The sequence below is a fragment of the Garra rufa genome, chromosome 12, assembly GCF_049309525.1.
Source record: "Garra rufa chromosome 12, GarRuf1.0, whole genome shotgun sequence".
NCBI lineage: Eukaryota > Metazoa > Chordata > Actinopteri > Cypriniformes > Cyprinidae > Garra > Garra rufa.
Genome location: NC_133372.1, coordinates 21,636,745 through 21,662,741, shown reverse-complemented (window position 1 = coordinate 21,662,741; position 25,997 = coordinate 21,636,745). Strand labels below are relative to the sequence as shown.

Below are 25,997 nucleotides of genomic sequence, written 5' to 3'. Positions count from 1 at the left end.
AAAAAGTAAAAAAGTGAAAGTATTCTTGTAGCTTCGTAAAATTACAGTTACCAGTGATGTCACAAGGTCGATCATCTTGGTACTTTTCTGCGCCTTGAACATGGTCAATGAGAGGGTCAAAGAGCTCTCGGGTTTCATTAAAAATATCTTAAATTGTGTTCCGAAAGGAGGTCTTACATGTTTGGAACATGAGGGTTAGTAATTAATGACAGAATTTTAATTTTTGGGTGAACTAACCCTTTAATATTATCCAAAAAAACAATGGCAAGCGGGAAAAGCAGGAACTAATACAGATCTGAGTCCTCTATCAGGGAAGTATAAAGTTAACTCCAGCATCAAAGAAATCATAAAATAATTCCAAACAGCAGGACACAGGCTGACAACAGGAACAGGAAGGTGAGAGATCAGGATGGCAAAATGGTGAGTCCAAGAATTTTAAGGCAGCTCAGGGCTATAGCTGTCTTAATTCAGAGGCTGCATCTGATGGTCTAGCCTATGGTGGATTGATCTTGTTGCCTAGCAACTGTTATAGCTAGGGATGATGCAAAAATTGTTTTTACTGGACTTTTTTTAAAAGTCTGTCTAAATATGTTATCTTTGTCCATTTCTGTACATAACGATGAGTATATACTAAATAAAATTGCATCTTAAGATATAAGTGAATATTTGAACTGCTTTAAAGTTTTTAATTTTTACATTTGTATAATTACATATTTAAGTAAATTGCTAAATAACAGTTCTTACTGTACATTTAAAAGGGCAATTTCTCTTAAAAAAAAAAAAAAATCCTGTCGTCACCGCCGTGCAATGAATTCTAAGGTAGGGTAGGCCACGAAGGTTCCAGAGTGCATGACACCTTGTGTATGCAGATTTTAAAGATTGTAAGGTGATAAGGTGATGTACAATGAGGTAAGATTTCGTGACCCAATAAAAGTTATGCTAGTTTCTGTTCCCATGGCGATAACACTCCCATGAGAGTGTTTTTCTTGAAGAAAAAAAATTCTGCCTGTTCCCAGCCATACTAGAGCTGTCAAACTTTATTGTCCCCAGAGGGCACTCCCTCACAAACAAAACTGCTGCTGATTCTGTAATCAGTGTGCTATTCCATAAACCAGTATTTAAAAATATTTGTGTTTGGATCCTTTGATGCTGATCTCTGCTTAGGGCTGTGCTATACAATTATTTCTGTACATTCTTTCCACTGTGAATTTAGTCTTTATAAGTGTGCATATAGTCAGCACACACTAACAAAAGTACCATGTTCCTACCAGGTTATTTGGGCATGTTCCATGGTGTACTATGTAAATACCATGATGTATAAAAATGGTGATCATTCAGGACCATGGTAACATCATCTAATACCACATCTAATGCACAGCACCGCCACAGTATTTCAATAAGGTCATTACTTAGCAGTCGTTTGTATTTATCATGTGCAAATGAGTGTATTGTGTTGTTCTTTGTCTTTAAGCAGAGACATGGGTGTTGTGTGTACAGTCGTGGCCAAAAGTTTTGAGAATTACATAAATATTGGAAATAGGAAAAGTTGCTGCTTAAGTTTTTATAATAGCAATTTGCATATACTCCAGAATGTTATGAAGAGTGATCAGATGAATTGCATAGTTCTTCTTTGCCATGAAAATTAACTTAATCCAGAAAAAAACTTTCCACTGCATTTCATTGCTGTCATTAAATGACCTGCTGAGATCATTTCAGTAATCGTCTTGTTAACTCAGGTGAGAATGTTGACGAGCACAAGGCTGGAGATCATTATGTCAGGCTGATTGGGTTAGAATGTCAGACTTGACATGTTAAAAGGAGGGTGATGCTTGAAATCATTGATCTTCCATTGTTAACCATGGTGACCTGCAAAGAAACGCGTGCAGCCATCATTGCGTTGCATAAAAATGGCTTCACAGGCAAGGATATTGTGGCTACTAAGATTGCACCTAAATCAACAATTTATAGGATCATCAAGAACTTCAAAGAAAGAGGTTCAATTCTTGTTAAGAAGGCTTCAGGGCGTCCAAGAAAGTCCAGCAAGTGCCAGGATCGTCTCCTAAAGAGGATTCAGCTGCGGGATCGGAGTGCCACCAGTGCAGAGCTTGCTCAGGAATGGCAGCAGGCAGGTGTGAGCGCATCCGCACGCACACTGAGGCCAAGACTTTTGGAAGATGGCCTGGTGTCGAGAAGGGCAGCAAAGAAGCCACTTCTCTCCAAAAAAAACATTAGGGACAGATTGATCTTCTGCAAAAAGTATGGCGAATGGACTGCTGAGGACTGGGGTAAAGTCATGTTCTCCGATGAAGCCTCTTTCCGATTGTTTGGGGCATCTGGAAAAAGGCTTGTCTGGAGAAGAAAAGGTGAGCGCTACCATCAGTCCTGTGTCATGCCAACAGTAAAGCATCCTGAGACCATTCATATGTGGGGTTGCTTCTCATCCAAGGGAGTGGGCTCACTCACAGTTTTGTCCAAAAACACAGCCATGAATAAAGAATGGTACCAAAACACCCTCCAACAGCAACTTCTTCCAACAATCCAACAACATTTTGGTGAAGAACAATGCATTTTCCAGCACGATGGAGCACCGTGCCATAAGGCAAAAGTGATAACTAAGTGGCTCGGGGACCAAAACGTTGAAATTTTGGGACCATGGCCTGGAAACTCCCCAGATCTTAATCCCATTGAGAACTTGTGGTCAATCCTCAAGAGGCGGGTGGACAAACAAAAACCCACTAATTCTGACAGACTCCAAGAAGTGGTTATGAAAGAATGGGTTGCCATCAGTCAGGATTTGGCCCAGAAGTTGATTGAGAGCATGCCCAGTCGAATTGCAGAGGTCCTGAAAAAGAAGGGCCAACACTGCAAATACTGACTCTTTGCATAAATGTCATGTTATTGTCGATAAAAGCCTTTGAAACGTATGAAGTGCTTGTAATTATATTTCAGTACATCACAGAAACAACTGAAACAAAGATCTAAAAGCAGTTTACCAGCAAACTTTGTGAAAACTAATACTTGTGTCATTCTCAAAACTTTTGGCCACGACTGTATCTGTGTGTGTGTGCGTTTTGTGTCTAGTCCTGAGGCAGTATGCATCCATCAGTATGTGATCATTGAGGAACACACACAGCCCGTGGCACAGAACTGAGAGTAATACCTCATGTTTACTGCAAGACAACAAGACACATTAATAATCAATAATGTGTTGGAGACAACATAACATAAAACATCAAGAAATGAGCATACACAATCTAATATATATTAAAACTATTCTATATATTATTTTAGCATTATTATTTATGTAATGAATTATGAGTAATAATGTCATAATGCGAGCTGGACTACGTTGCTGCTTGTTGGCTTTAGATGCTGCAATACATAATGTCCCAGAGGTTCTCAGTTGGATTCAGGTCTGAGAAGTGTGAGGGCCAGTGTGATGGCATCAATACCTTTATCATCCAGAAACTGCCTACACACTGAGGCCATGCACCAAAAGGGAACCCAAGGCCCACTGCACCACGTAAGGTCTATAGACAAAGGTCTGACAAAAGGTATCATCCCAGTACTTAACAACAGTAAGGGTGCCATTAGCTAGCACATGGATGTCTGTGTGATTCTCCAAGGATATTCGTCCCCAAACCATCACTAACCCACCTCCAACCCAGTCATACCGAATGATGTTGCAAGCGGTATAGCGTTCTTCATAGCAAGTGAGAACAGGTTCAACTAGAGTACATTGGACCCTCATGCCACCCTCATCGATTCTGTTTTTTTGTTCCTCCTTGCACAAAGGAGCAGATGCCGGTCCTCTCGGAAGAGCTGGAAACACATGTGGGACTTGTTTGAGTTGCAGGTACTGCCTCATGCTACAGGTAGTGAGGAGGACCCTAAAAAAAAAAAAAAAAACTTGCATGATCTTGCAGATTTGAATTGCACAACATTAACAAAGATCAGGCCCTTCCTAAAAGAACACGCAACACAGCTTCTCGTCCAGGCCATCATCATTTCTAGGTTGGACTATTGTAATGCGCTTCTGCCTGGACATCCAACATCTGCAATCAGACCTATGCAGATGATTCAGAATGCAGCAGCATGTTTTTAGTGAGCTCAAAACTAACTCCTCCAGAATCCTGTGGTCTGTAAATGAGTCTCAAGGACGTTTTCCTTCACCATTCCTTGCTGGTGGAATGACCTACCTAACTCCATCCGGACAGCTGAATCCTTCTCAATTTTTGAGAAACTGAAAAGTCATCTCATCCTTGAGCATCTAACTGCATCCTCATTAAAAAAAGGAAAATAATAATAGCAGCTCAATGCTTTTAGTTGTTTATGCTCTCACTATCCCTTATTCCCTTCCTGTCCTAGCTTTTACTATTTTGAACGATGGAAACCTTGTGTAACTGGCATTTCTCATGTTTATTGCCTTCCTTTTGAATCGCTATATATATATATATATATATATATATATATATATATATATATTTTTTTTTTTTTTTTTTTTTTTTTTCTATTAAACATTGTGTAAATATTTTAATTTCATTTTACCAGTTTTGTATGTATCATTATATTACATTATTGCAGTTGTATATATTTGTATTATATTAGTTATCGCCACCTGCTCTCTAAATATCATAATGGATCATTCATTAAAAAAAAATACAATTTGTTCAACCTCTACTTACACCAGTCCGTAAGAAAACAAGTGTTCTTGGGGTTCCCTGATAAAAAAGGAACAGCATGTACAACTCATATGTGCTGTAAAGTGTACTAAACAGAGAGCAGTCTGGACATAAGTTTGAAAAGTGCATAATAGATAAGAACACATTTTGAGTGCAAACTGAGAAATCCATCTTGAGAAAGAAGAGCTCTATTCCAGTCTATTAGAGTGATGGGTGTGATGTGATAGGTTGACCGTGTGAGTGTTTGCATGCAACAGAATAATAACCGCTGGAGAGGAGACCATTAACTCTGACATATTCACAGTCCCAGCAGAGCAAGTAATCACATGTACAAACTCACTGCTGCTTTTCCACAGAAAAAAACGAATTATTGATTATCATTAAGAGATTGATATGAAGCCCCAGAGCTCCAGAAAGAGGAGACAGGTGTGATTTCTTACCCTGCTTGAGGAGCTTGGACTTGGGCTTGTGGCATAGGATCTGCCCTTCTCTGGAGATCTTATCTGGAAGACTGGATCGATCAGGGCTAACTAGCTGCGGATGTGATTCTCTCTCTCTCAGGGCTTCAGCTCTGTGTGTGCATACCTGAATACTTTATTTAGCTTGTTGTTCTTATTCTTACAAATGGAGAGAGAGAGTTTTGGGGACAGGAAGATAGAACATCAGTCACACTTTTTAGAAATTTACCAGACATGTGAAAGTATAGACAGAGTGAGAGACCACAATCAAAATTCCTTTTTCAGAGAGATTAAACTATTAGTCTTTATTTTCATGCTTTGTGAAGTTTGCATCCTTTTGTTATTTTCCTCTTTATTACTGTGAAGCCGCTTTGAAACAATTATATTTTATATAGTGCTTTTAAAGCACTATATAAAAGTAATTTGACTTTACACAATTACAGTCTCTAGAGTTTCACAAAGTGGATGTGTGTATTTGAATATATATGGTTTTAAACCATTCCACTCGGTGCTCCATCATTTGAAAATGTAATTCTTTGTTCTCTTTCAGATTCCAGAAGAGCATGATTTGGAAAGTCAGGTTCGAAAGGAGAGAGAGTGGAGATTCTTACGCAATGCACGAGTACGCAGACAAAGCCAACGCATCACTCAAAGAGGTGCTGGTTTCCAACTGTAAAACAGCATGAGCATGAAATAGAATCATCGAAGTTAATATCTTTTCACTTCTCCCACCAAAACAAAGTGTCCCCAATTTATTTATTTATTTTTGGTACTTCAGTGAATATTGCATCTATTAATTTAATTAAAATCAAACTTGCAATATAACTTCGTTAAGTAACTAGCTTGAAATGTAATTAAATGTGTATATTATCTATTTACAGTTTTTTTTTTTAAACAAGGTACTATGTTTAAGCAAGATCAAAAGATTGATGCTCTCTGTGGTATCTGGTATTTAATTCTGATTCTAAACAGCTGATCAGATATTATGCTTAAATATTATGAGGGAAAATGATTCTCAGGTCGGTATGCAATAATATCCATTGACTTTTTTTTTCGTCATCCCTGGTCTGCAGTAAACCTTTATCAGGCTTGCTTTTAATCTCTGTACATTAGATGCTTTTGATAATGTGGATTTCACAAGTGGAACTGGGTAAACTGGGTTATATGCTGTAGTTTTTGTGTGTGAAAGCCCCAAGCTTAAAAACAGCAATGTGCTTGGCTCCCTGTCTGAAGTCAGCAGAGTCTCAAACGGAATGGCTAACATGCTGACGTCAGTGCCTGCACACACACACACAAGTGCGCAGGACTGGTTGCGTCAGAGCGGAGGATTCTGCTCGCTCTTGCGTGTCTTTCTCCTTTCATCACTCTCTCTGCCATCCTCCCCTCTGAAGCCGAGAGTGGGGCTGCCCTCATTCAGTCTAGCTGGAGGAACTGAATCAAATCCTCAATTCCCTCTGAGTTCCCTTCATGCATATTTTTCTCCCATCTGCAAGTCTCACACTGAAGTTCAGTAGTGTCATCCTCACATTTTTCTCAAAAACTTGTAAACCAAAAGACTGTTGTAGTCATTAGTAAAGTGCAACATTTTACTAATTAAACCTGTTCCAACTGAGCAACATTCTTATCCATTTCTCTCGTGGTTTTAGGAGTGACACGGTTAGATGATCAGATCTTCATCAACAGAAACCCAGGAGTGCCATCAGTGGTGAAGTTTCATCCATTTAACCCTTGCATCGCTGTAGCTGATAAAGACTCAATTTGGTGAGTGGCTGACTGTAACATACACAATCACATTCATCTGCAATCATAACACTTTGGAAAAGATATAATCAAGCATAAGACCATAATAACATTAGGATTTTTTTCAAATAATACCACTTTTCACAGTACTGCACATAGAACAGTGTGTTCCCTTAATTATGTAGACTCTGTCTTATGTAGACCACCCACAAGCTTCATAATGAACCGAAAATGTTTTTACTCCTCTTTTAACAAAAAAAAAATCTTGTAATGTTGTTTGTGTCATTGCTTTGGCATTGCATAAAACTGGATAAAATTTATTTTGATCTATCAATCAAAATAAAATTGAACTTGCGGTATAACTTGGTGTTTAAAGGGCTGCAGTTTAATTAAATAAATATATTATATATTTTACTGCATTTTTCAAATTAAAGCGTAGTACTGTGTTTACACAAGCAGCAAATGACCCAGCGTTTTAACCATCTCGGGACAGCTCTGTTCATAGTAAATGCAGCGAATTCCATCTCTGCATTGGGAACCTGCTGTTTTCTGTCAAATTAAACGCTTGAGGGTTTAACTCTTTCAAGTGAAGAAAAAGAAATGAAGAAATCATTGTAATTTTACTGCTGTAGTATGACATAAAATAATATACTTATTTTATTAAAAAATTTAATATATTTGTATTTACATTTATTTTGCTGTGCAGCTGTATTACAATACAAATTACCAAGATCCCTCCATAGTCTCACAAAATTCTGTGAGATACACTGTAAAATCTGATGCAACAATGTTGAGGGTGTCTCTGTTGTGTTGTACATGCTTAAAAATTAAAATATATGTGGTAAATTTTGCTGTTCATTACCATGTATTGGTACATTGTTGCAAATTAAAATGAACAAATGTAATTTCTCCTTCCACTGAGAAAATCATGCCTTAATTATTTTTAACAAAAGTTAGCAAAATTGTCCAGCCATATTGTTCATATGTGTAACATATTTTGTAATGTTGTCTGTTTATCAGTGACATGTATTTGGTATGCTACACTTGTCAGTAATATTTTCCCTGAACTCAAACTAGCTATCTATAGATATGCATAGAGGCATTGTGAGCTACTGTATTACAGCTGTGTTCTGTGTGTGTGGAACAGTTTTTGGGACTGGGAAAAAGGAGAGAGGTTGGATTATTTCTACAATGGGAACCCACGGTACACACGCATTACAGCTATGGAGTACCTTAATGGGCATGACTGCTCTCTCCTCCTCACGGCCACTGGTCAGTTCAGCTATCAGTCAAGTTGATGCAAATTTTGATTGGCTCTCATATTAGTCACTTTTGATGCTGACTTGCACCATGACACTTTTTGTGCAGATGATGGAGCTTTGCGAATTTGGAAGAACTTTGCTGACCAGAGAAATCCAGAGATGGTCACAGCGTGGCAGGGGCTATCCGACATGCTGCCCACCACACGAGGTTTGCTTTCACACTCATACACTCTCTGTGCGGATACCGCTTTTCTTCTGTCATCTGAGTTTCTTTTCCCCCGTCGACTTTCTGCTCGGCCAGTTTTGGAAAAAGCTGTCGGAATTTCCAGTCTTCCTGCATGACGCGGGACTGTAGAGATGCCCATGGGTGCTCTGGTACGATTATATTAGTTATAGTTTTGTGGGTCTATTTTCAAAACAAGGCAGTAGTGTTTATTTCACAATTGTTTGTGTTGGACAACATTTGTGTGAGTTTATTATCTTAGCTGGAACTTTTGCGTTTTTTTGGGTATGCTTATAATTTACATTACACGTTAAGATAAAAAAAATGGCTAATTAGTTCAGTACATTTATATTTTTTGATCAGATATGCTTCTCAATTTTCTGTGATTAATATTATTTCTATTCCTTCCTCTTTTCTGTATTTGGACAGACTGAAAATCTTGTGAAAACTTTCAAATTCAGATCACTGCCAAATAACTGTTGTTCCGTCTGTTAAAGAAGTTAAGTCTCTTCATACCAGATCACAAAACTGACAAGACTAAACAGAATAATATTATAGTCCCAGTGCCTTTTCATTATTCCAGGTGGGTGATATCAAAACAAGACAAGCCTCATAGATGGTGCTTCGTCTGTTGTATGTAGATGAATTTGTCTCATAACCTGGTTATTCTTGGTGAGATTTTGAGAAATTAAATTGCACATTGAAATGAGCTGAAGGACATGTCAGAGTCAGCATGAGTCAGACTAGGACTGACATTAGTTGTCAGCAGTGGGGCTTATCACAGCCCATCAGTTAAACCCAGTTAGACTCTTTCCCCCAGCTTCTGTGTGTTTGTCTGTGGGTGCACGAGCAGTCAGCCTCAACTATACCCCATGGTGTTCAAAACATAATTTTTGTGTTCTTTATTTCTGTAGAACACAAAATGCAGAACATTAAGATGGCCCTTCGCATACAGCACAACTAGATATTAACTGTCACTGTCAAAAAGGACAAGTAGTTTGACTACATATAATAGATTTGTATGACAAATAGATTGAAAAACTTGACTTCCGAGCTCTTACAGTGGCATGCCAAAGTTTGAGCACCCCTGTAAATTTTCATTATTTTCCTTTATAAATCATTGGTTGTCTGGATGAGAAATTCCAGCTAAATATATCATATAGGAGACAAACACAGTGATATTTGAGAAGTGAAATAAAGTTTATATGATTTATGGAAAGTGTGCAAGAATTATTTAAACAAAATTAGGCATGTGGATAAATTTAGGCACCCTTGTCATTTTATTGATTTCAATACCTTTAGCACTAATTATTAGAACTCAAAATTGGTTTGGTAACCTCAGTGACCCTTGACCTCCATACACAGGTGAATCCAATCATGAGAAAGTATTTAAAGGAGGCCAATTGTAAGTGTTTCTCCTCTTTGCATCTTCTCTAAAGAGTGGCAACATGGGGGCCTCAAAACAACTCTCAGATGACCTGAAAACAATGATTGTTGAACATCATGGTTTAGGGGAAAGATACAGAAAGCTGTCTCAGAGATTTAAGCCCTCAGTTTCAACTGTGAGGAACATTATGAGGAATTGGAAGACCAGAGGCACAGTTCTAGTTAAGGCCCGAAGTAGCAGACCAAGAAAAATCTCAGATAAGCAGAGGCGCAGGATGGTGAGAACAGTCACAGTCAACCCACAGACCAGCTCCAAAGACCTACAACATCATCTTGCTGCAGATGGTGTCACTGTGCATCGTTCAACTATTCAGCGCACTTTACACAAGGAGATGCTGTATGGACGAGTAATGCGGAAAAAGCCTTTTCTCTGCACACGCCACAAACGGTGTCGCTTGAGGTATGCTAAAGCACATTTGGACAAGCCAGCTTCATTTTGGAATAAGGTGCTGTGGACTGATGAAACTAAAATAGAGTTATTTGGGCAAAACAAGGGGGTTATGCATGGCGGAAAAACAACACAGCATTCCAAGAAAAACACTTGCTACCTACAGTAAAATTTGGTGGTGGTTCCATCATGCTGTGAGGCTGTGTGGCCAGTGCAGGGACTGGGAATCTTGTTAAAGTTGAGGGTCGCATGGATTCCACTCAATATCATCAGATTCTGGAGAACAATGTCCAGGAATCAGTGACAAAGTTGAAGTTGCACCGGGGCTGGATCTTTCAACAAGACAACGACCTTAAACACTGCTCAAAATCTACTAAGGCATTCATGCAGAGGAACAAGTACAACGTTCTGGAATGGCCATCTCAGTCCCCAGACCTGAATATTACTGAAAATTTGTGGTGTGATTTAAAGCGGGCTGTCCATGCTCGGAAACCATCAAACCTGACTGAACTGGAGATGTTTTGTAAAAAAGAATGGTCCAAAATACCTTCTGCCAGAATCCAGACTCTAATTGGAAGCTATAGAAAGCGTTTAGAGGCTGTTATTTCTGCAAAAGGAGGATGCACAAAATATTGAGTTAATTTTTCTTTTGTGGTGCCTAAATTTATGCATATGCCTAATTTTGTTTAAATAATTCTTGCACACTTTCCATAAATCATATAAACTTTATTTCACTTCTCAAATATCACTGTGTTTGTCTCCTATATGATATATTTAACTGAAATTTCTTATCCAGACAACCAATGATTTATAAAGGAAATAATGAAAATTTACAAGGGTGCCCAAACTTTGGCATACCACTGTATGTCTCATTTGCACTTTCACGTTCAAACTTGATGAACAAATGAAATTTGTTTCTGTTTAAATTTGCATTCTGTATAGTAGGGTACGGTGGGGCTAAAGGCTACCCGGAGTAAAAGGCGCCTTTGATCCGCTTTTCAAGATACACGTGCAATTTCGGCTGACGCTTGGCACGATCGCAGGCATGACATGGCATTGTTAGATTCAGAATGGTAAATATCATATATTATGTTGGGTGTCCATTTTATAGATAATCACTATGTTTAGAATGAAACCATCATATTTACCATAAACCATCATTCATTTTAAAATGATTTTGTTTCTGTATTGTAAAATATCTGTTTTATGTTAACATATTTTAATGACTATATATATTTTTTGAACAAAAAATAATTTTATTTATCAAAATAAGCAGAAAATAGTACAAGTTGGCTAAAGTGATTGTTTTGAACAAGTATTAACTTTATTTGAAAAAAAAACAAAAAAAAAAAAAAACATTATTTTAGCTAAAGTATTTGTATCAATACTGTGTGCCTTTTACCCCATGCTGGTGAGCCTTTTACCCCATGTGTTGGGTAAAAGGCCCCTCTGCCACCTCATACATTTATAAGATTTTTTAACAAAATAAACGACTTATATATTTTTCTGCAATCATACAGTTTTTGCACAGTGAAAAGCACATTGTTTTCTTAGGGTATGCCTTTAGCCCCGTTGTAACCTACTACATAATATTTCTACAGTATGCTATGTCTCCATATTCTGTATACAGCACAATATGCAAAAGTATGCATTAACTATCAAGATTGCTTATTAGATTTGCCAGTTTGTGCCATCAGCAAAAGCATACTTTAAAATACTGTATCCCACTCAATCTTTATTGGCTTATTATGTGACTGGACTGCCTAAAGACATATTTGCATAAAACTGGATAACAATTGCACAAACGAAACATATTTTGAACAGTTTTACATACTTCAGGTATATACTGCGCAGCAAACAGTGTACCACAGCAAACACAGCCTATGTGAACACAGTATGCCCGGCGAGCAACGGTGGAATGCAAGGTTTTACGTGAATTATTTAAATTTTATTCTGTTCTTCACATAAAGATATCATAGAGCCGATCTCAGAACTGTCATTAAAACTGGTTTCTAGGGCAGCTGCAGGGAGAAAGACCATTGGCATAATCAGAGCCGGGTCATGGCTCCATCAGAACAGAAGATGGAGGGAAATCCTAGAATGTCCTTATGACCTTACCACTGACTCCTAGCCAAATTTAAAATTCATGAATAAAATTTCTACATTAAAAAACATGTTGTATATGAATCCATGCTGTATGGCACTTTTACCTCAATGTTAAAGTGAAATGGTTTCATTCCAGAAATGCTTAGGTAAAAGATTAGTAGCTTTAATAGAAATCATAAATGTTTGTGTCCTCCAAGTTTGGTTGCTGTAGCCCTCATTCTTAGTGATATTTCTCATTCCCGACATACAGTAACCGCTTTTCAGACACTCTTTTTATTTCCTTCATTTACTTTATTAAACAACTTTTTGTGGTTCCCCTGTAAAATCTGTGTTTTTATGTTTTATCTGTAATTTCTGTAAATACATTTTTCAGGGTCCTCTGTAATTGGAAAGGAGGAACAAGGCTTCTCTCAGCAGTATGACTCTTTAAAGTTTTAGTTCACCCAAAAGCTATCATCACTTATTCACTCTCATGTCTTACCAATTACTTACAGGTGGACCATAAAAGGAGATATTTTAAAGAATGTTTATGCATCTCTTTCGCATGTAATGAAAGCGTAAGAAACACACTAAGAAAGGCACTACTGCAAAAAATGCTTTTCTTACTTAGATTTTCTGTCTTGTTTCCAGACAAAATTTCTACAAATTCTTGAATCAGGAAGGATTTTCTAGACAAGTAAAAATTGTTGTCTTGTTTTTAGTAAAAACAAGTCAAAATTAAGTGTTTTTTTGCTTAAAACAAGCAAAATAATCTGCCAATGCGGTAAGAAAAAAAATCTTATTTCAAGCAGACAACTAAACTATTTTTCTTACCACATTGGCAGATTATTTTGCTTGTTCTAAGCAAAAACTCACCTAATTTTGACTTGTTTTTACTAAAAACAAGACAATAATTTTTACTTGTCTAGAAAATTCTTCCTGATTCAAGAATTTTTAGATATTTTGGCTGGAAACAAGACAAAAAATCTAAGTAAGAAAAGCATTTTTTGCAGGTAGTCCATATTAATAATAAGCCTTATATATTATACAGTATATAGTTTTCTGCAGCCTTTTGATTTAACACTGTGTCCTAACCAAACACAAAGCAACAAAGTGGCAGGCTAAAAAGGTATCTCTTCTATGATTTTTAACCGGTTTGTGATTGTGACAAATGGCACTACATTTTGTCATTTTCTCAGTTTCTATTTCTGCAACATCGTGCAAGGAAGCCCCTCATACTCTAAAATCTCACAATGCTTGCCAAAGGTCATCCATTCTTTCATGTCACATGATCGATTGCTACTTGGCAGTTGGGAGATTCTCCAAACAGAAAGATTTTTTGTCACACAAAGCTGTTCTTTAGTATACTTAATAGGGCTGTGCAGTATATATCGAAATATTGCAATATGCATATCGCTACAACTTGCAAAATTTCGGGCCATAAACAAAAGAGAAATATCGCTCACTGCTCATGCCTAAATAACTTTTGTAGCTTAAATAAGAATCAGTGCATACTGAATTCAAAGAATGAAGACCAAGTAGTGTTTTATTTTTTCCTTTTTATTATTCAGTTCTTAAAATGATTACGCTAATGTTAAAATTATTTTTTTTTGTAATGCTAGAGTAAAACACTACTGTTCACTTTCAGAAGAAAAAAGTAAAAATATGTATACTAGTTATATTAGAACCAGAATCAGAATGAATTTGTTGTGGTTTTACAGGAGCTCTTGATACATGTATACATACATACATACGTAAATAACCATGTGACACAAGAACTGACACAGAACAGCTAAGTAAAACACTTTTAAAACACTTTCAAGCATTATTGTATCACATCAAACACCTCATTTAACTTATCAGCTTATTAGTAGATATTCCACGACCAGAAATGGATGTAAGACGAACAAGACATTTTTAAAATTGACCTCCAATTTCTCCACTTATAAAAAAAAAATAAAAAATACACTCACGGATTATCATCCTAAAAATCTTTATTTCTCAAATGAAATAATTCCTAAATAATAATAAAAAATAACCTAAATAAATAATAATAAAATAAAATAACTGGGATAGTAACTCAATGAATGACTCAATACTCAATACTTAAAATGACTCAATACTCAGTTGTTACTTCAAAATAAAAACCTTAATGCCAGGGGAAGATCTTAGTCACGTACATCAGAATGCAAGGATATTCTTGAGCTTCTAGCTTTCCTGAAGAACTCCTGCACATCTGTGCTACTTTAAGATGGATGAGGAAAGTTTTGGCTCTGAGAGCTGATTTCAGACTTGCTATTTGGCACCCTGTGAGAAAACCTGATTTACTTGGCAGATGTCATGCTGGGAAACCACAGCCTTGTTCTCTCTCTCTTTCCTGCAGTGTGTGGATGTAGATAACATATAAGGTGAATTAAATTCAGGTGGAAATCCAGTGTGGATCATATCTGTGTGTGCACGTGTGTGTGTGTATTCACCAATGTGTGTGAGAGAGCCTGTTTCCATAAAGTGTGTGTGTGTGTGTGTGTGTGTGTGTGTGTGTGTGTGTGTGTGTGTGTGTGTGTGTGTGTGTGTGTGTGTGTGTGTGTGTGTCTGACAGGCCCAGTCCCAAATGCTGCCCTGAAACCTTGCGCCACACTTTGATCATGTAATGCCACATAAAGTGTTGATAGTCCAAGTGTGCACTGAGGGTGCATAATAACCACTAGGGAGGCATTCTTGAGCACCCTTCTGAAACCGCAAATTGAAAGATGAATCACCCTACTGTCTTGTGGACTCACATTTTTATAAAAGCTATTGCAAACCCACAAGTGCGCATGAAATGCACTATTTGGGACAGGCTACAGATCACATCCTGGTGTGTGTTTACGTGTGTGCTAACATGGTGGTGTCCTCTGTCTAATATACTGACCAGCCCTCCTGATCTCCTTCCTGTGCTCTTCCCCTTCTCTTCCTGTTCTAATTTCACAGGTTTGGCCCGACGGGTCTCAATCTATCTTGACAGAAGTAAGCAGGGAGGTGAGTGCTTCTCTCTCTTCTTTTCCTTCACCTCAATTTGCGGTTTGCACATGTGACACTAAGCATCTAATGTTTTCCTGTTCCCAATTATAGCCTAACATTTTTCTCTGCATCCATTTGATTGGCTCTTTTTATTCTTACTTCAATTCTGATTGGTGGAAGTCAAAGCTTACCAGTATTTAAGCTTTTTTTCTTCTTTATTTTTAAGCACTATTTTTGGTGAAAAATATGCAAAATTTGGAAGGAAATAAAAGTAGCTTTAGTAGAGTTCCTCTTTAGCAGAGGAACTAATTTCAGTGTGGTGCTCAATTTAGTTCATGAAAGCTAAATTAGCTCATATTTACAAACACACAGGACATATGAAATCTGTAGGAATTTATGAATTATGAGCATAAAATTTGTGTTGAAATGTGTGGATTTTGTGTTGGGGGGGGGGGGGGTACAAAACATTTTATTTTTTGCTTTTATATTCCCTGAGCAACATCACTATCAACATAAGTGTGTTAATTTTACCTGAATCAGAATCTGTGTGCACACACAAGTGTACACTGTGCTACTGGAAAAAGAAAATATAAGCTGCCGTGCTAAGGCAAAAACTTATCATGTGGATAAGAATCTTGAGTCAGTGTCTTTTTTTTTTTTAAATTTGTCTTAACAGTAACTTCAAAAACCCCTGGAGAAACCAAGGCAGAACACTGTATAACACCAGTTACTGCTCTTTGACTTTGTTGTGAAATCTAAAATTGAGTGCAACAGTATGGAGTTGCTGTGCCAGCCTGAAGTTATATGGTATTCTGCCTTTGTTTTAATGTCTATTTAAAGTCTGCCACATTTAAATTATGGTGTAGCCTGTGTATTTCCATACATCTGTCACTGAAGCACTTACTAGTCATTGCTTTTAACTGATTGTTATTCTGTTTTTTTGTGTATCACTTTGGATTGTTGTGTTTGTTTGTGTTGTAAAGCGCTTTGAGAAAGTACTCTTTTAAAGGCGATATACTAAATAAAAATTATTATTATTTATTATTAGAAACAAATTAGATAGATAGATCTAACTGCTCCATATAACAAAACACTGTAAACAAGCCAAGACTATTGACACCAATAAGTAATCATAAATAATCTTTAAAGTTTTTTGTTCTTTTTTTTATAATCCAGATTATTCACTCAGTGCCAGTCTGGGACTGCCCACTTCTAGTTGCATGCGTGTAGACTTGAATGCCGTGACAGCGTCGCATGATCACATGTAAAATCAGTAGTAAAAGTTTGCAGTTAAATCCATATCCTTCCTTTTCTTGTAACCTGATAAAATCCATGTCAGTGAACATCATCTGCAATGTTTAATCCACAAGCATTTCTGAGCATTATTCCTACTTGCTGCCATTAACATCAATCCACAAATCGTCCTTTTAGGTTAGGCTATTTTCATTCAAGTCGATGTAAAAGCAATAAGTCTATGTATTGCATCCTTTTACGTTAGTGAACATTGCAAATAAATTGGTTCCAAAATAGTAAACACTCACATGTTTAACTTTTTGTCTGGTCAGAAAAGCAATTCATAGAGTCACTATTATGTTATAGCCTTTGCGATTATTATTACTAGTTTTAATGCAAGTGTTACTATAATGATTTTGTAAATGGTGATCAGCAACCAAGTATTGTTTATAATGTCAAAGTTACTGCCTTTTGTCTTGGTCTTGGTTTAGAGACGATATAAAGGCAGAGTACAGTAACTTCAAAATAGAGGTACAAATTAAGTTTGAGCATTACTAAACCATCTATTTGCCAGATTCACAGTGTCCTACCTATAATTAAACAGGACAAATAAAAATCTTTAAAGCCATTTTATGTTTGTGTTTATAAGAATGATTTTGTGTGTATAATATATTCTAGGTATGTGTGTGCTGAACACATATCATACTTTTTGCATATCAACTAGTTAAGACGTTAAAAGTTCATATTAACCCTCTGGGCCTCCTCATTAAGGGGTCACACTTGGCTCCCTCGCGGTCAAAAGTGACCGAAGCCTTAAAAAGTAACACTTTTTTTTCTTCAGGAAAATCAATTAAATATATTTTTGTTCAATAATATTTTGTAATTATTATTTAGAATTTTGAGCATTTTTTATGAATATATGCAATATTTATACAGTTTTAATGAGCATTTTTTTCCCAGTAGATTTATATTTTATATTATATTTTTTAATTAATTATGTATTTATTACTTTTCAATAAATACAACATTTCACATTAAAATAGAGTAAAAGCATTTAAAATCCATTTTTTAAAGTGAAAATTGCATCATCTAGTGGCATAAAAAATAAAAACTTGTGTAATGCCATGTAAACTCCTGTATCTCCCTATATACATATATACAGGGGCTTTGGGATTCCTATTGTTTTTTTTTCTTTTTATTGTTTCTTCATTTTATTAGGCTTTGCATTTAGAAATATATTCAGACATTCTAAAAGATACATTTTGGCAAGGTTTAGATTTTTTTTGATTGGATAAATATCAGGTTTTGCATTTTTCTGGTTATTTCTGTGTGTGTGTGTGTGTGTGTGTGTGTGTGTGTGTGTGTGTGTGTGTGTGTGTGTGTGTGTGTGTGTGTGTGTGCGCGTGTGTGTGCGCGTGTGTGTGCGCGTGTGTGTGCGCGTGTGTGTGCGCGTGTGTGTGCGCGTGTGGTGTGCGCGTGTGTGTGCGTGTGTGTGTCAGTTCTGTACTTTTGTTATTTTAGAGTGTCAGTCCTTGCTTGCTGAACACTTGAGCACACAATGAGCACAGTTGCTCATTTGTAGCTTGTATTACCAAAAGATTATCTGAATTATCACATTTTTTCGTATTTCCCATTCATTTCCTATGTCGGTCATTTTTGACTGCGAAGGAGCCAAGTGTGACTATTTTTTTTTTGACCCTTTAACATATCCGAATCATGTCACTGATTTTTTTTGTACTCACATAGCTAATGCATCAAAAGTCACCAAGTGTCATCTCATTCTGATGAAGCTACGATTTTTAAAAATTCAAAACATAAAATTTTTCGGTCAAAAATGACCGAAGAGGCCCAGAGGGTTAATAGTTTATTCAGTTAAGCATAACTACTACAACTAGTGAAGACAAACCAAAATTCATGATGAATGTGCTATAAAGGTTTTATACCTGATGTGAAATTCTCCCTTGGCTTCTCCATTTATATCTCAGCAGTGTTTGGAGGGATGAATGTGAGGGGGGTTTCTCTTCCCTAAGATTGGATTTTTGATAGACAGCAGAAGTTTTGAAAGTAGGGCAGCAGTGCTACACTTCCAGCATGTGTTGATCCACATAACTTTTGGCTGTGTTGGGGACATTCATATAAGACTGATCTTTACTCTAATGATTGAACAGAATCAGAGAATGACAGCCAGTCAGTCAGAACTGAACCAGGGCTCCAGACCAGTCAGGACAAAATTCCCCTCTTGTCCTTCAAGAGATGCCATTAGCGTGAGAGCTGAAGCTTTGCAGTAAATTGGAACTTGGTTTTGGTCAGTTTAATCTAGAGGTCTACTCAGGCAATAAACTGAAGCTGGAAGCCCTGTGACCTGAGTGCTGTCAAATTTTAAGACAGAACCCAACCTGAACCGGAGTCTCTCACTCTCATTCTGTTTCTATTAATCAAGTGAGTAGACCCAGACACATACATTCTCAGCACTCTTACTAAAATATAACACTGCGTTTGTGCAAAAAATGATTTGAGTTAAAATCAAATCATAAAATTGAAAAACTAGAAACTTATAACAAGGAAGTTTGTCTATTCCAGTGAAAACAAATCTACTCTTGCTACTTCATATAGTGCCATTCTAGAGACTTTCAAATGACTGCGCCTCAATGTACAAGCAAGGTCCATGGAGAAAACTCTAGTGTGGAGGCACTTAACTGGCCTGCACAAAGACCTGAACCCCACTGAACATTTGGAGTTGAATTGCAAAACCAAAATCAAAGTTTGGTGCTGAATAATTTGCTCTTGTGTAAATGCAAAAACAGCACAACAGCCATGTTCTAACTTCAAATGGAATACCTTTCAGAAAAGTGGAAGCTATTATAGCAGCAAAAGGAAAATCATGTTACTCGTGAAAATCTTGTTAATAACTATTTAACATTAAAAGTTTAACAAGCATGTAAGGCTGTGGTGTTTGGGTGTATGTTCACATTATTCTTTGCCTGGAACATAGAAATTAGAGTGTTTTAAAACTGAACACACAACCAAAAAAAAAAAAAAAAGAATGAGCCTGTTACGTTTTATTGAAATAAGAAGAAGAAGAATGAAATAATTGTCATGATTTCAGTAAAAAAAATAATGTCATGTAATTTAAATATTTTAATTTAGAAAATGTAGGAAATATGTAAATTTGTACAATAAACAATAGGTCTGTTAGGTTGCTTTTTGATGTCCAATGTTAAATCTTGATCCTAAAGTAAAAATAGTTAAGAACCACTTGAGAACCATATCTATTTGTTATTTTATTAATTTTTCTACATTCTATTAATTTTATCTACAGTTGCTATCTGTAATCTGTATTATCTCAACACCAATGAAATCGTTCTGTAGTCTACAATGCCATCCAATCGACAAGGGAAAATCATACAACTGAGTCTCTCGAAGAGAATCTAAAATAGAACACTGCATTTGTGCAAGAAATTATTTGAGTTAAAATTAAATCATAAAATTAAAAAACTAGAAACTTATAATAAAGAAGTTTGTCTATTCCAGTGAAAACAAATCTTCTCGTGCTACTGGATCATAAATAAAATGGGCTCTTTTTTGATTAGTGTTATGAATAACTCTGTAAATAATTGCAGTTTAATCCTGAAATGAACACATTAATAGTCGTATGATGTGTCTGATGTTTTTTTTTTTTTTATTATCCTTATTATTATCCCTATTATTTTTGTGATGTTTGTATTTCCATTTTGTAATTCCTTCATCTTAGTTTACAATATTCTTGTTCTCATAAGAATAACCAGACCCATATGTGGCATCAAATTTTTTCTTTTTCTTTCTTTCTTTCTTTCTTTCTTTCTTTCTTTCTTTCTTTCTTTCTGTCCTTAGGTTTTAACTTTAATTTAGCCAATATATGGGGTTCACTTTGTGCGTCTAAGTATTCAGTGTTTTAGGAAGACTCTTTATGAAAGATTGTTGTATTCACATATGCATTTATTAATTTAGCAAATGCCTTTATCCAAAGCAATTTACAATTAAGGAATACAACAAGCAATTCGTCATAAAGAGGCAAACTAACACAGGGATTGCTTGAAATACAACATTTTAGACATATTCGTTTCAGATTAGTAAAAGCTATATAGGGAGAGGTTAAGAAAAGAGAAAGCAAAGTTTTTTTTTTTTTTCATTCATTAAAATGTGCATTCACCCACATTTTGATTCTAAAAGAATTTAAAACCAAAAGGTGAGTGTGTGATTGTATTATCTTTATCTGTATTATCATAATGTACAGACATGTCAATAGAGCATGGAGAGCAGAGAGTTGTATATGTGAGTGTGTGTGTGTGTGTGTGTGTGTGTGTGTGTGTGTGTGTGTGTGTGTGTGTAAACCTTCTGTACTTTCTTTGAAGGTGCAGGTATGGTGGTGGACTGGGAACAAGAGACTGGCCTCTTGATGACGTCAGGTGACGTTCGAGTCATACGAATCTGGGACACAGAAAGAGAAATGAAAGTGCAGGTACTGGCTGAGTCGCACATTGCACACACATACACACCTTCACCTTAAAAACATTGGTTATAGGCAAGCTTTGTAGCTGTATCATTTATGTGCGCCATTGTCTTGATTAGGTCATAGTAAGATGTAAATGTACTCTGATATGTACTAAAAATCTAGTTTATTGAGCCTTTACACTGTCTCTACACTGGAGCAACTATTGTCCATCCAAAGCGACCATTATAAATCTATTTATAAATCAGTTTTATTAAGAGGCCCAAACTGAGCAAAATATGCAATTTGTTTGCTAATATTTACATGCAGTTGCTGATATTTATATGACCAAGAAGTAAAATGAAATTCTGATAGCTTGTAAATCAATTACATATTACAGAATCTTGCATAAATGCATAAGAAATATCAGTTGTCACTCCCAATAATTTGTCTTGGTATGGTATTTAAATGCTTTAATATTTAAATGATATTTAATTGCACTCCTCCAATAACTCATTCAGATTTTGTGTCTGTGTTGCAGGACATCCCAACAGGAGCGGACAGTTGTGTGACCAGCCTGTCATGTGATCCTCAGCGGTCACTCGTAGCTGCAGGTCTTGGTGATGGATCGGTTCGGGTGTATGACCGCAGAATGGGACCTAACGAATGGTGAGTCAGCTTTTACAGATCTCCATCTACAATTAGTAACCTATCAAAGAGCACACACCTCACCTGAGTTATATTACTGAACCAATTCTCAGAGACCTTCACTAACAATCATATGAGATGAATCATAAAGGAATGAGCTGTTATTGACCTTTTGAGGGGAATCAAAACACTGAATAAACCCTCAGAGACCTTTAAAAAGAGTCATATTACTGAATCATAAATGTCTTCATCTCTGATGTGCCGTCACAACTGGTATGACTTCATAAATCAGATATGTCAAAATTTGAAGTAATTTCTAACTGGCTAGATCAGAAAATGATTCAGCATGACTCTTGTAGCTATATGCATTGTCACTCCTGTCCAGCACCACTGAGCTTGTATTGTCTTCCATTTGATTTTGTTTGGATAAAAGTATCTGTAACAGTGACTCACATCTCTGTGTGTCGACATGCACTCACCCATAAATTCCATGAGAAAACAGTGTCATTAAGTCATAAAAAGCCCTATGAATATTTAAATAATGCAAATTTAACAACTCCCTCTGGCTCTAGCATTTCCAAACACTCAAGATTTCCCCTCTGCTATAATCGCATAAATTAGCTCTCTTCCATGCCTTATTTCTTTGCTTTCATGCACCTTTAAACAGTCTACCTGTCCCACAGCTCATGCTGACATTTCCTGTTGTCACAGTGTTGTTGAGTTTCTTTTCATTAATTTGCTTACAACCTGACAACCACTATACTTTAAGGGCATAAATTGCTTAAAGTTTTGTTACAGAGGAATATGTCTGTATGAGAACCTCCTTGCCTCCAGTAACATTGCGCATGGTCATGTTTCAGTCTAGTTTAAAGGTGGTTTCTTCTGACACTTTTGAAAGTGTCTATTTATGAGTGTCTTTAATTTGAAAATCTTTCATGCAACTATTATTACATTTTAAAACTATAATAATCTATACACCAACAATTTCAATATTTATTCAATTTAGATTTTTTACTTTTAGTTATGGCATAATTTCTACTGTTACCCACCATGCCAAGTTTTTTTTTTTTCCCCAGAAGCTAGTGTTCTTGGTTACCAAAGAGACAGTGTCAGTAAAGAGCATGCTTAAAATAGGAAACATGATGTTTGGTGAAGATGAGGAGAAATCAAAGTAAATATCAAATGTGAACAATACATTTGTTATGCATTATTTCCAATCAGGCTGTAATTGCATATAATTAGGCTGAAATTAGTCTTAGCAAGACAAGATCTGCCATTTTATTCCAAAAATATTATTTCTATGTATTTAAAGACAATATGAAATTTGAGATGTGATGTAAATTACACTGATGATTTTCCACCAAATTCCCCTGTGATCCTTGCATATATTCTGTTGGACATTGTTAGTGGACAAATTAAATAGTGTGAAAAGTAGCTTCTGAATGAATTTATTTAAACTACCATGCAAAATGTGTGATTTAGCTATCACCTTAGGAACCGTTTCAGTTCCTATTTATTTTATTTGTATGAATAAAAGTAACTCAACAGGAACTGCAGCTGTGTAGTTATCAACATTCTTCAAAATGTAAACAAAGAAATCATACATGTTTGGAATGACATGGGGGGGGGGATAAAAGATGTTTCAAAATTATTATTTATTTTTTATATTTTCATTTTGGGTGGACTGTCCCTTTAATGCATTCATGCTGAAAAAAATAGTAATAGTAATTTCTTCAATCAATCAATCAATCAATCAATCAATCAGTCAATCAATCAGTCGTATTAATCCAGACTTTTGAATGGTCTTATGTCCACAGTGACAAAAATGCCAGTAATGGAAGAAACACCCTTCTAAGTATTATGTATCCACTATGCTGTTACTACAGTGATCATTGTTATTCTGTTTTCTGGTACAATGCATTCCTGCAGCTCCTTCTAGTGGTCGCTGTTTAATAATGCTGTCTGAATTTTGTGGAATGTAACTGCTTTTACTAATCAACTATCTTTTTCTGCAGTCGTGTGATGACGTATAGGGAACACGGTGCTTGGGTGGTGAAGGCACATCTGCAGAAGGAGCCTGAAGGACACATTATCAGTGTCAGGTAACTGATTTTCTGTCTTACATAATTTTCATCACTTCTTTTAAAGAATTTCCCTCACGCTCCTCTTGAATTGCTTACAAGTTAGTTCTCCTCTCCTGTAGTGTGAATGGAGATGTGCGGTTCTTTGACCCTCGGACACCAGAATCAATTAACATCTTGCAAACAGTGAAAGGACTGACGGCTCTGGACATCCATCCACAGGCAAACCTGTTCGCTTGGTGAGAGATGCACCTGCACATTATACATCATTTATACATCATTTCCATTGTACAAAATATTGCTGTTTAGAAAAAAAAAACCAAAGACAAACTTTTTCTTCGCATCCATGACTCTCTTTACACCTGGCATTAAAGCCATAATATGTAAGATTCAAATATCCAAAAAGCACTAGAAAAGTGTTATATATTTTGCTGACTTGTGTACTTACAATATCCCAAATGTTTCCAAGAATGTTTAAATCTAGAGAAAATAAATGCATGGAAAATGGATACACAAGAAGACATTGATGAGGCAGACTGGAAAGATGCATGTCTTAAAGCACAAACACAGACAATAAATACAAGGTTTAAATTACTTCAATATAAATGGTTAATGAGAACCTATATAACTCCGGTTAAACTTCATCATATGTCTGTTAACATCCCAGATTTGTGTTCTAAATGTTTAGAGGATAAAGGGACATTATACCACTGCCTTTGGGAATGTTCAAAAATTCAGTTTTTTTGGAAAGAGGTTATTAAGTGTATGTCAGACATGTTTTATACCAAGATTCCTTTAAATGCTAAACTTTGTATTCTTGGAATACATCCACTTGATTTTAAATTTAAACAGACTAAACTCCTTGATTTTGGTGTCCTCCAAGCTAGAAGAGTTATTGCGCTATGTTGGAAGAGTATAGATGCCCCATCCCTGAAAATGTGGAAAAAAGAGGTATTAAACTGCATCGGACTGGAGAGACTAACTTATATGGCCAAGGGCAAGCAAAAAGACTTTGATCAGCTTTGGGAACCATACATGAATATCATGTAAATGGCATGTAAATGTAGTCTGAACTTGACATTGTAAAAAAGGGGACAATCTTATTTTTGTGTTTTAGTAATTTATGTATTTTGTATTTATAATTAAAACTTTTTTTTTTTTTTTTTATCTTTTATCTTACACTTATTCAAGTGTACACTGAATATGTCTGTATGGAAGGGTGAGTGCCTGTGTATGTGTTCTGGTGTTCTGTTGTTGTTGGTTAGATATGGTGTGTTTATAAATAAGAAAACTCAATAAAAAAGAAAAAAAATCTAGAGAAAATTTAACAAAGTTTGAAAAAATCTTTTTAAGCTATTTTAACTAGTGAAACGGACCGTGTCCTTCTGTCGCCTGCAAATAACACAGGGCCTAAATTAAATGGAAAGGAATGTCATTTCCAACGCATAATGCTTTTCACAATGCACATTGTTTCAAAACATCTTCACAAAATGTGTATTTCAATTCTACAATAATTACATTCAGTTCATTATATTTAGTAGATAGAATAGGCTCAATGCTGTCACTCAGACCTGGGCAAATAGAGTGCGAGTTGCACAGAGCTGGTCACAAATAACATTTTTACATAGTCTAATAATAGTAAGTTATTGCTCTCCCACGTGTCCTGTATTGTCCCCAGAGAATCACATCTGCTCACCTGTGACGGAGCAATAAGCAGGTGGTCACCCTGGTCCTAAAATGCTTGTAACTCATGCCTCTTTTTAAATCATTTTTTCTTTCGTTCTCTCACATTCTCTCTCCAGTGGCTCTATGAATCAGTTTATAGCTGTGTATAACTCCAATGGGGATGTGATCAGCAACATTAAATACTATGATGGTTTCATGGGGCAGAGAATTGGAGCCATCAGCTGCCTGGCCTTCCACCCTTACTGGGTAAGACAGTTTTCTCAATCAAGACATTCTTTATTACTTTGAGCTGCAGTGTTGGGAAAGCTAATTTGAAACTGTAAGGGGCAGTATTTTCAAATAAATCAACTGACATAACTTACTATGATAGCAGTAGGACACTAAAACAAATAAAGCTTGAACAAATAAATGTACACTGATTAAACTATTTGAATTAAGCATATTTTAATGTATAACTTGATGGCAGTAATGAATAGCAGCATGTAAGTAAATGTTTTACTAAACAGGGCAAAATAGTGCTAGAATGCAATTCCATAAAATTCTGCATGTGATTTTGACAATGCGCACTCTAAAGAACAGAGACGCAGCCAGATAATT

General features: G+C 36.2%; 1 protein-coding gene across 1 annotated transcript in view; it reads left to right on the top strand.

Annotated features, from left to right (window-relative positions):
- Positions 1-25,997, top strand: part of rptor (regulatory associated protein of MTOR, complex 1) — a 237,970-nt gene that overhangs the window by 208,224 nt on the left and 3,749 nt on the right. The window contains exons 24-33 of the mRNA XM_073851892.1: positions 5,691-5,796; positions 6,787-6,901; positions 8,028-8,152; positions 8,249-8,350; positions 15,255-15,302; positions 20,909-21,015; positions 21,527-21,654; positions 23,649-23,735; positions 23,837-23,953; positions 25,517-25,646. Coding sequence (XP_073707993.1) covers positions 5,691-5,796; positions 6,787-6,901; positions 8,028-8,152; positions 8,249-8,350; positions 15,255-15,302; positions 20,909-21,015; positions 21,527-21,654; positions 23,649-23,735; positions 23,837-23,953; positions 25,517-25,646 — 1,065 coding nt within the window. The remainder of the gene's footprint in view (positions 1-5,690; positions 5,797-6,786; positions 6,902-8,027; positions 8,153-8,248; positions 8,351-15,254; positions 15,303-20,908; positions 21,016-21,526; positions 21,655-23,648; positions 23,736-23,836; positions 23,954-25,516; positions 25,647-25,997) is intronic.